The 12,196-nt window shown below is 34.4% G+C and overlaps 1 protein-coding gene across 2 annotated transcripts in view; it reads left to right on the top strand.

Annotated features, from left to right (window-relative positions):
* LOC129219851 (extracellular serine/threonine protein CG31145-like) overlaps window positions 1–12,196 on the top strand; it is a 39,243-nt gene that overhangs the window by 17,359 nt on the left and 9,688 nt on the right. For both annotated transcript variants that reach the window (XM_054854162.1, XM_054854161.1), the window contains 3 exons: window positions 2,675–2,787; window positions 4,308–4,598; window positions 7,200–7,281. In XM_054854162.1, the coding sequence (XP_054710137.1) occupies window positions 2,675–2,787; window positions 4,308–4,598; window positions 7,200–7,281 (486 nt within the window). The remainder of the gene's footprint in view (window positions 1–2,674; window positions 2,788–4,307; window positions 4,599–7,199; window positions 7,282–12,196) is intronic.

Below are 12,196 nucleotides of genomic sequence, written 5' to 3'. Positions count from 1 at the left end.
CAGTCACTCCTATGCCCGGCTGATGAGTGCTAATAATCACGAAACTGCAGTCCTCGGCTGGAATTGACTGGGCTGGCGGTGTATTTCATGTATTTCTGCCTTAGCCCTGGCTATAGGGCGGTAACTTACTGAATGGATCTGATTTATTATTCTAAGTCATACGAAATTTAACACACGACATCCAGCCCCTGGCATTCAGTTGAATTTTGACGCCTCGAATTCAAATTATGTTTGTCGCAATCACGAATTGCAATTGGACCCTACTCGTTGCGTTTCTAGATTTTACAAATGTAATGGAATGGAAATGCAGAAGAAATTCGAACTCGTTATATTTAGTATGACTGATGATTTTCACATTAGTCAATTCGAGGCACATCCATTAAAAAACCCGTAGTCAAGCTATGCTTTTAGTGGCAAATTAGCACTCTTATCATTAAGATTACATTTGCAGCGTATACTGCTATGGTATTTTATTTCTCATTAACTGTAAATGATGGGAATCAGTTATCTGGAAAACTTGTATTTATATATAGAAGAAGTTTTCCTTTTTAAACTCATTTCTTTTCCCTGGAAAAAAAAAAAGCAGTTTCTTAATGTAAAATCTGCTTGAGTTGAGTCTTAGAGATTGAATGCAAACTGCAGACAATGAGAACATAAATAAATATTAAAAACAATGAGCTGGATTTATTCTCATCGTCATGGTAATCTGAAAAATCAAGGGATCATCAACTGCGGTCAAGTGAAGGTAATAAGGAATTCGTGATGGCTCAAAAGAAAAAAAATGGGGAAAAAAATGTGTGCTATTCCATTTCTTATTTTATGATATATTTTCCCGTAAAAATAAATGAAGAAGGAAAAATTAAAAAATATGAATTTGTAACATTAGTATATCTTAATCATTAATCATTCGTAAAAAAACAGAATGCCTCTTTCCGGTTTTGGAAGGGCCGCGAGAAGATAAATAAATAAATAAGTAATAAAAAATTGTAACACAAACGCCAAAGTTTATATATTTCCTGACAAAGAACTATTCCAAAATCATGCATTTCGTTTCACAAATGTTAAATATGAGAGATTTTGATGCTTCTGCTGACATCAAGGAATGAAATTCCTGCTTGACTCACTTCAGCATGTCACGATTAATGGGAGCTAAAAGCAGCAGTGATCCTTCTCAGAAATTCATTGATATCACTTGGTATATGGGAAAACATGATATTTGGCATAACCCTTTGTAAAAGTCACATGAGTTACATAAAGTCAAAAGTTCCAAACATGCTTGTACATTTAGAACTATTTGTAAAAAAAATTATTCGAGAATTTTGAAATTAAAATTATAAAAAGAATCCCTTTTTTAAAAGCCGAATTGGAGGGAAAAACACCCAAACCCAGTGGTACGACAGCCAAGGTCTGCTGTTCACATCTCAGTCTTCCTGACCAAGGGCTTTGGGGTGCAAGGCAAATGTTCTGTTTAGGTGTTCAGCCTAATGCGGAACCCCTAAGGATTAGCTCACAAGCAAACTTGGTACTCATTTTATCGACCCACTGAAAGGATGAACGGCTGAGTCGACCATTCCCGATCCCTGGGATAGAATCTGGATCTGCGACGTGGGAGCGCGAAGCGCTGCCACTGGGCTTCGAATTAGTATTCGCAAGAATTAGCATTTGCAGATTAGCATTCGCATATATAAGAGAATTAGCATTCGCATATATAAGAGAATTAGCATTCGCAATAACTATTATGTGCTAATTTCTCAAACGTTAGCAAGTTATTATTCTTCATGCAATTTTGTGTCAAACTTTAGCTCGGAACCATGCTAAGTAAAACCAAAATATTTCTAACTAACGTTACCCGCAAGGCTTTGCCCGTAGTAGAAAATTAAAAGATCATTTGGTTCACCTGTCTGTTTAAAAATAATGGATGATGAATTTCTCTCCATTTTTTTGTGTTCATTTGCTCGCCCATGTTGCGTTTCCACGTTACAACAATTTGGTAATATATTCGTCCGTTATGATAATTTGCTCGGTAAAATGTTCTTAAAATTTGAATAGAAGAAGAACAAAATCGAATTTTCAAAAAACCGCTTCGAGGTGCACGCCATCGTGCTACAAACTAATTCTGAACCAAATTTCTTGAAAATCGGGCAAACGGTTTAGGTGCTATGCGCGTCACAGAGATCTGGACTGATATGTCGACAGAGAACCAGAAATTCAGACAAACTTTGGGCTTTATTATTAGTAAAGATGCGCGTCACAGAGATCCGGACAGATATCCCGACAGAGATCCAGATAAACTTTGAGCTTTATTATTGGAAAAGATTCCACATCGCTGAAAAAATATAGAAGAACATTGTATTCACAATTCCAATAAACTGTAGGAGGCACTGCACTCTCTAAACAATGGCTGCTAAAAGAGGTAAAACAAAACCCGCCCACTTAGGATCTGTCCATTCAGACATCTACCTTTCCTGTGCAATGTATAGTCTAATGTTTTTCCTCTTTGACTAATTTCAAAAATCACTCACCGCAAGGTGTTGAATCCAAAATCAAGAACTGTGCGTTGTAATGAGCTGAAAAATTTCGACTAATATTGCTATATTTTTAGAATATTCTGAAAATGTTCACACAAAAGTATTTTGTTCTATTATGTTAGTTTCATCTGCTTTGCATTCCGCAGGATTTTAGGATTCAGAAGATGTCCTCCTGTCGTAGGACGATTGCTAAATATTACTACTGAGGTATATGCAATAACTGAGGAAGAATTGATCAAAACTTTTTTCATATCACCAGGTAAGAAATCTTTTACATATGAAGATTATTTGATCATTTTCTCCTTTTTTTTTAAAGCAATGAAATGTCCCAGAACGGAGAATCAGGGATTAAGTTCGTTAAAATCTTCCCGTGCACCTTTATTTCCACAGAACAGTGTTATGTCCATGTTTTACAGGGTTTTATTCCCCGTCGTCTCAATGTTTTGATGACTCCATTCGTTCGCAATGTCGGAATCGGACGGTGATGAATGTAGAGGTTTTATTTATATGCAGAGATTACTCAGTGGCAATGGTCAAATATATATTTATTATGAAAGACGCAAGCACATTACAAACACATAAGACCAAACATTTTACTTGAACTAATTTAGCACGTTCTGAAGATATAATATTTTAACTCTGTTGCCAACCTAAGACAACTAAACCTTAATAATTGTTTCTTAACAATGAAGAATACTTGTTAGGTTCTTTGATCTTCATTCTCAGATACCAGTATTTCAAGAGAAGAGTGCCCATGTGTCACAGGGTATTCTGCACCCCGTTGTTTCAAGGTTTTGGTCAAAGAAGGGTATTTCTTGAGACTCCATTCGTCTGCTTCGTCAGAATCAGACGATGATGAATAATACTTGTTAGGTTCTTTCATCTACATGCTCAGATACCAGTTTTCAACAGAAGAGTGCCCATATTTTACAGGGTATTCTACACCACGTTGTCTTACGTTTTGGTCAGGAAGGACATTTCTTGAGACTCCATTCCTTTACGATGTCGGAATCAGACGATGATGAAGAATACTTGCTTCCCACAGATTTGTGAAGAAATGTCGATTTCTAACATTTAGATGATCGAACAACATTAAAAGAGGAAATTTTTTTCCATTTTTGAATTTTTTCTCAAATATATTCCACCGGCAAGAGGTCAATTTTTATTAATTGCAACAACTGGTTTAATTTTATTATTATAAACTAGAAAATCGTCCGTCAGGGTATAACGGGTGAAAATTGCTTATACATTTGAATGAAGCAATTGTTGTTTGGTGATGTTTTGACAGTTGAAATTTTAACCCTAACTCCAGTGTATTAAACCTAAACTCCAGGAGATAGCGTTCATTGTTGACCATTTTTTCGTTTCTTCATTCTCCTAAAATGACAGTCTTACCAGTAAAATAGTTAAGTTATCGGATCCGGTTCAGCCTTGTCAAAATAAAGCATTTCCCCCATGTCAAATATCACCAAAAAAATATTGTCAAATTATCATGCTATGGCGTGAGTTTCATTATTGATGATGCCAGAACGTTACTCGATCAGTGAATTCGCTATTCTGTACATGAGGATAAGATTATATAAAATCTCCTGCATTTTTCTATGAATCTGGAAACTGCAGTTTTGGAAAGAGAGGTCGGCAGGCAACTATAATTAAGTTGCTTACAATTCGGAAACACCTGGTTTCTCCCGTTGCGTTCTAAACTGTTTCAGTTGAACTGTTTATGAGTTTGACTCTGAATTCGTTGCTGAGTCATTAATTAGCCTTTAATATTTGCAGCCGGAAACATATGCTTTCATGGTTTCTGCACATACTATTGCGACACAGGACATGCCATTTGTGGAAATCCCGACACACTGGAGGGAAGTTTCTGTGCAATGTTACCCCCAAGCTCCATCGGCAAACGAAGATCTCACAGACATCCCTGGAGACGATCTTACAACAAGCACAGGAAAGCGCAGTGGGAAACCGATGATGACTACTGCGAAGAAGTGGTAAAGCCTAGTCCAGGATTTCGGTTTAAACGCTTAGCAGATATTGTTGATATGGCAGTTCTTGACTTTTTAACTGGTGAGCTCCAAATTCAATTCAAATATATTAGTTTTCAAATGGTTTTAAAAACTAATTAAATTTAGCCAGATAAATACGCCAAGTGAAGTCATTTAAGGGTAGCAAGTTCTCTATTTTAAACTGCCCCATTCCTATTTTAATGGTTTTATTGCATGTGTCTTTATAAAACGAAAAAAAAAAAAAAACTCTTAAATTTTTGTATACCTCTCCAAAGTTAAGAAATAATAATTATTAAGTCCATTTAAACTATATTTATCAGGTTCGCTCAAAGCTATTCTGTCATTCAGGGACTTTTTGCCGGTAAAGTTTGACCAATGGCGGATGACTTTGAAGAGGAAAAATCATTTGCATCATTTGTAATAAGTAGAATCAGTCAGAAAATACCGGTAAGAGGCGCGATCTCGCTGATCTTCTGTCCAAAACTATTAAAATATATAACAAAAACAACCTATTACAAATGATCCAAATGATGTTTCCGCTTCTCTGCCATCTTTTCGTGGTCAAGCTGTTATCTTCTACAGTTTTGAGATAGTAACGCGGGCTCCGAAGTTTGCCACTAGGTGGTGCTGAAAGCGGCTTCATTGTGTAGCGCATGGCAACCTTACTGTACCTAGATCGAACTTTTATTATAACAATCGCAATCGCTCTTGGCGTTCAGAAATAATCGGGGTGTCAGTGGCTTTAGTGTACATCTTGTTAACAGAACTACCAGCATGTAGCTTAAAACTTGATTATGTATTAAGACTGTTCGCACATATGGAACGAAAAGAACCCTCCTCCAATTAGATTATCATTATAGATCTGCCCCTTTCATTCTACTTGTACTGCATGAAGTTTAAAGTTAATTTTGAAAAGTTTATTCCTACCGAGAGCGAATATGAATAAGCATCGAAGTATGTCACTAATTGAGTAGTAAATTACAGCCCCTAATCCAGGGTTAAGGCAAAATTACATGCAATATTCCGACAGCTCGATGATCCGCCAGAGATGCAGTTTCGTCAGCTTTGCTTTCAATTTGAGAGTTGAACCGCACCACGTCTGCGGATTCTTGCCGGTGAGATAAATTTACTTAACCTACAATCGCAGTTTATTGGCACTCTCGGCTTCAATGAGATGACATTTGTCTCTGGCTCAGTTATTAACTATTCCAGACTGATGAGTCCTAAACAAGGACGAAACTACAGTCTCTGGATGGGATAACCTTGCTGTCGGTAAATTGCATGTTTGTCATAAATCTTGAAAAAAAGAAACAAAAAATAGTTGCTCGCTTTAGAATTTATAGTAAAAAAAACAAAGACAAATACACAAAATACAATTGCATCAAAAAATAAAAATTTAAATGTAAAATAAAGTTATGAAAATAATTATTAAGTTAAAAATGAAATATATTTTAGTTGCAAGTAAAAGAAAAATGTATTTCATACTTTAAAATAATAAATTAAATATTAAAAAATATTTAAAAACAGTATTAGCATTTACAATCAGTGATGTTCCCATCAATTTTTCTGAAGGTATACTCCCCGTAATCCATTACGTACAATATGTGTATGCGATTATGTGCAAAATCTGTCATAATACAAAATTTCTGAAGCTTGAGGGTATGCGCTATGTATCTAAAAATTGTTTGCGAGTATACGACATTTATGGGGTATGCCGTATAGGAACACCTCTGTGTATAAATATAAATTAAATATTTAAGGCTAAGCCCTTATCTGAATTTTCAAAATGCCTGTCTTAAATTACGTAAGTGCTGAGGTTACATAGCAATTTTCTTATAGTTTACTGCAATTACAGTGCTGGCCAAATTATTAGACTAAGACTGTTTTAAAAGCAAATTCTTTATTGATTACATAACTATAGACACATTAACGAACATTAAAATAATTATCTAATATTTATGTATGCATTCCCTTGTTCTTGATGAGCATTTTAAGTCTTTTTGGCAAACTTTTCACAAGGTTTATACCATTTCTTAACTTTTTAAAAAAGGAGGTAAAAAATTGTTTATACTCACTATTATATATACTCACATACACATACTCACTAATTACTAAAACTAACTTTAAATGTAACAGAACACACTAATAAAAAGAACTAGTGAACGGTTTAAGCTGATTGAGGTTATGTTCCTGGTAGGTAGATAGACAAAGAACATAAACAAAGCAGACAGTGCTACCACCTGCAAATATTAAATTATGCTAAAATAACGTAATAATCAGTGTACAGTATGTACTGTACTTTAACAGTAAAATAAATAGTATTTTAGTACAAATAGTGTACAAAAAACAAAAAAAGAAAACTCTTTAGTCTAATAATTTGGCCAGCACTGTAATAGTTCAAAAGGGTTTCTCCTAGAAATGTTGAGTGAGAATTTGCAATTTTACATACCTTTCCCTAATTTCAGGAAAATATTTTCTGCTAGTCTTTTTTAACAGCTACTAGTACTCCAACCGATCTACTCAATGAAAGAGTGTCGATTAAAATATAAAACACGACCAAAAATAACACATTTATTAGAAAAAAAAATTTAAAAAAACTTGCTTTTTGACGCTTAATTTTTTGTTCAAATATTCCATACGATTGTCCTAGTTTTTTTTACAGGCAATATGGACCGCCACCATTATGAAACATTCAGAACGTTTGGAAATGACAGCTTCATAGTTCATCTTGACCATGGCAGAGGGTAAGAAGCAATTATTTTGTTAAGTAATCAAAACAATTACTTAGAACTAAAGAAAGAATTTTCAAATATTGATAAAATCAAACATATTTTTTCTATAGGATTGAAATTATAAAGTTAATTTCAAAGGGATAACACATAACTAATGATTTCATCATTTCATATACTAGTTAAAATATGCAGAAACGAGGGGATTCATTTCGTAATTAGTTTGTCAATTGTTTATTTCGGAACACAACAATTTAAAATTCCATTGAATACACAATATTCATTCTAAAGTTATTGTAATAAATAATAAAGCATTACCGTTTCTTAATTTGACTGAAAATTGCTTCTACATTTGACCGAAGCCATTGCCTGTGTGGTGATATTTTAATAGTTGAAATTTGACCCTAACTCCAGTGAATTAACCCTAAACTCCGGTAAAACATAAATTGCTGACCACTATTTCGTATTTTCATTCTCGTAAAATGAGTCTTTCCAGTAAAACAGTTAAGTTACCGGATCTAGTTCAGCCTTGCAAAAAAAAAGCATTCCTGTGCATGTCAAAAATTACCAAAAATATTATCAAATTATCATGCTATGGCACGAATTTCATTGTTGATGACGTCAGCGTTACTCGATCAGTGATTTTGGCTATTATATATGAGTATATGAGGATGGGTAGAACCATTTGATGATTTGTGCACCATTTCCGATTAACAATTTATTCAAAAATCAAAATAGCTGTTATTCAGTAAAAGTAATCATTTTTGAGGATTTTTGCTCGTATACTTCTGCATATTAAAAAGACGAAAGATTAAATGCATAAATTATTTAGCTGTAAATTACATAGCTTTAACGCGTAATTAAATTTGAAAAAAAAAAAGTTAAACAAAACATTTAATCGTTATTATTGCGTGACATATGTATTTTTCTTCCTTTGAAGGGGAAAAAAGTAAATAAGTACAGTACAACCTCGTTTATTCGGACTAACTGGGACCAAAGGCAATCCAGATAAACGAAAATCCGGATAATCCAGGAATATGGGTAATAAACAAAACACATTCTTAAATTCGCAGACTCATCTTTTATTACAGCGAAAAACGATGCTTTGGAACAAAATTATATAGATTGCTACCTGCAAACACTTTATTATTTATAGTTCAGCTGCAGTGGTGTTGGACTGACGCTCCAAATACGCCATGTTGTTCATATGATTACTATAATTTATTGCGCGACCTAAGCAGAGTTGTACATTTAATGAAAATAAAGAACGAATATTTGGCGCATTTGTAATCACGTTCTTGCTATCATTATTTAGAATTATAATTGAATTGATTATAATTTTTTTAACTCAACAAATTTGATCCAGATAAACCAGAAATCCGAATAAACGGGGGCCGGATAAATGACGTTCTGCTGTAGTAACGAAAACATAAGGTGTTCGATTGTGAAAAATCTTTCGCGAAGAATTAAAACTTCTGTACTAAATATTTTTCACAAAATGGTTGTTGAATGAATTCTTAATTTTCTAATCCTAGTAATGAAACTTCATTCTGTGAGGAGAAAGACAGTTATATTTTTGGCAAGTGTGAAGAACAAACGTAGCTCTAAATAGCTTCCACTTGCGCAATGGGGTTTTTTTCATCAGTCAAAAGTACTACTTTTAGTCACTGAAGTTGATAGAATGAGCAAAATAAATAACATGGAGATAGAAAAAACTTTTATTTTCAAAACGTTTAAATTTAAATTAATTTTTTTAAATGTCCGATTTTTCAAATAAGGCCTTGTTTTTATGACGTCACAAGTGATGAACTTTTGCGCGCTGAATGCTGACGCTTGCTGTCTACCGCGTTTCCCCGTTATGATAATTCAGAAGCGAATTAAATATTGCGCTGTACGCTTACTATCAACCATATTGTTGCCAGTACACGCGAGTAAAGAAGCAAACTAAATATTGCACTCTGCAGTAATGGCATGAGTATATGGCATTTAATCACGTGTGATGTCATGTGCAGAAGCGTAAAAAATGAAATCGAATCTGCGCACCGATTAAAATAATTTTTAAAAAATATTAAACTTTTTCAAAAGTATTTTTAGAATGGTCAAATCCTAAGTTGTTTTTAAGCATGTTCTTTCAGAAAAAAATGCTTTTTAAAACTTCGGAAACGACCCCATTATAATGATGATGTCTACCTGAATAGCTATGCGTTACGCAGATAATTCTTTGTACTGAGTTACTGTGGGAAATAATTTCACGGTGATGTTGAAAGTGTTTTTATTCTAGGTGCAGCCATCATTCGCTAAATGCCCGGATTGCGTTCCACTATTTATCCGAAAATAACGCAATAGCAAATAGAGAGTATAAAACTAAACGCGTGAAAAGGAAAATTAAAATTTCCTGTACTGACGCAGTTTCCTCTTACGCTTTTTCTTTTCTATCAACTATAATGGCGTTGTTTCCTTCAGTCAAAAGTAGGTCAAAAGCAGTCACTAAAATTGATAAAATAAGCAAAAAAAAAAAAAAAAAAAAAAAAACATGGACCCAGAAAATACTTTCATTTTCCAAACAGTTCATTTTTAATTAATTTTTTTAAATGTTCGATTTTTCAAACAAGGCGTGGTCTTGATAACGTCACAAATGATGCATTTTGGCGCATCTTTCTTCTGCGTTTCCACGTTATGATAATCAAGGAGCGAATTAAAATTGCACTCAACGCTAGCTATCAACCATATCGTTGCCAATACACGTGGGTAAAGACGTGAATTAAATATTTTGCACAGTGAATGGCAACACAGAATGGCATTTCATCATTTGTGGTGTCATCGGACAGAAACATAAACAATGAAAGCTCGCCGATTTAAGTAATTTTTTTAAATTATAAACGAAACCAATTATTTGAAAAATGGTCAGAACCTATGTTTTTAAGCATGCTCTTTCAGAAAAAAAAAATACATTTAAAATTTTGGAAACGACCTCATTCTTTGATTCCCCCCCCCCCCCCATTTTCAAGAGATTAAAGTTGCTGATGGTTAGTTTGGGACACTAAGAGGATGAGAAGCCATTATACCATGTTGAATTACATCAAAACTGATTTATTTTCAACGCTGTGTGAACGGACACCTGTTTGTACGCGTTCGCTTAGAGGGCGCTGCCACATCCCTTGCGACCCCTCGCGACTGAACTTTGACCCTCCGGGGTCAGTTGGTTTTCTCCTCTGAGATGAGGAAGGTGTTGTGCTTGGCCGCTGAGGCGGAATATGTATTTTACTCTTATCTTTAATGTAATCATATCATATATCTAAGTTCAAATTAAATAACATAAAAACTAATGCTCTCCCACTATTTACTGCTTCGTGAATTTTCTGCATGGTGCCGATTACCCGGATACAGGATTTAAGTAAGGAATGCTATAAAAGAGTGCAGGTGAGAGATTTCAAGTTATCTGCATGAAAAGCATCAATTTCTATTCAAAATGAATAATTTAGAAAAAATATAAAAAAAACGTGCTTCAGTTAGAGCTGGAGTCTCACGCATTATATCAAAGGTTGAGCCTTTAATTAAACAAGATCCCAATTTGAATGAAATTGACCAGTTGAATGAGCTTTACCAGTTACTGGAAGACAAAGGTAACACTCTTAAAGATCTAGACGCAGAAATTGATGCTCTAATTGTTGTGGAGAAGGACTATGAGGAGGAACTCATATCATGTGAGGAATATAACGATAGAATTCTTTCGTATAAATTTAAAATTAAGAACTGTATTCGTAGACATGGAAATAATGTAAATTCTGTAAATGAAAGTAGCTCTGCGAGTAGTGTTAGTTCGAACACGACTACTCATACAAATATAAAATTACCGAAGTTAAACATAGAAAAGTTTAATGGTGACACATGTTTGTGGCTGGAATTTTTCAACGTTTATGAAAGCGCTATACATTTAAATCCAACGTTAAACAAATTAGAAAAGTTCAGCTACTTGAAGACTCTTTTGTCTGGCCCTGCATTCAATTGTGTTTCCGGGTTTGCTTTGAATGAAAGCAATTACGATGCTTGCATAAATATATTGAAAGACCGTTATGGTAGAAAAGACTTAATAATTAACAGCCACATGAACAAACTTTTGAATTTGGAGCCAGTCAGAAGCTCCTCAAACATCCTAGGGCTCCGAAATCTTTACGATCAGTTACTAATCAATATTAGAAATCTAGATTCTTTAAATGTTGCAAGTGGCAGTTATGGCCACCTATTGAACCCTATTGTACTGAAATTATTGCCCGAGGATTTGACTCTAGAATAGGGAAGTATTCGATTTTCTAATTTTATTTTTACATGATAGAGTAACATACATGGACATCATCTGCAAAAAAAATTTTACGATACGACTAATACTTTTTTTTAAAATAATTTTTTAAAGTTCACGCGCGAGTGACGTCATTTGCTTGTAAGTCCTTTGACTGACGTCACTGCCGCGCTGCGAGGCGGCGGGGTTGGCTAGGACAAAGAAGTGCTTGGCGATCTTTGGGGGAAGGCGCGGGAAAACAAGAGCCTTCTAACAGCAGCGCGCATAAAAGGCTAGTGAAAATCCTTTGCTGTCTGTAGGGTTTAATGCATTCTGCGATTGTTTTTAATTTGATTTTCTTTGTCATGGCTAGTAGAATCAATTACAAGTATTGCTTCGTTCCTGGATGCGTATCTACATCTAAAAAAACTCCTCACAAGCGATTTGTTATTGTTCCGTCCCAGCAGGATCTTCGAAAGAAGTGTTTTCAAGTGTGTTTATTAATTAAAATTTGAAAATGAAAATTTGCACTGCATTTTAATTAAAAACTATGTCAAGTGAGAAATACAGTTTGAAATATATGTTCACAACTGTTCGTAAATAAATGTTTAATAAGCATATGAGATATTTTTTAAAAAATGCAAGTAAACAAAG

Source organism: Uloborus diversus, chromosome 4 (genome assembly GCF_026930045.1).
Source record: "Uloborus diversus isolate 005 chromosome 4, Udiv.v.3.1, whole genome shotgun sequence".
NCBI classification, from domain to species: Eukaryota; Metazoa; Arthropoda; class Arachnida; order Araneae; family Uloboridae; genus Uloborus; species Uloborus diversus.
This window is presented reverse-complemented; position numbering and strand designations above follow the sequence as displayed.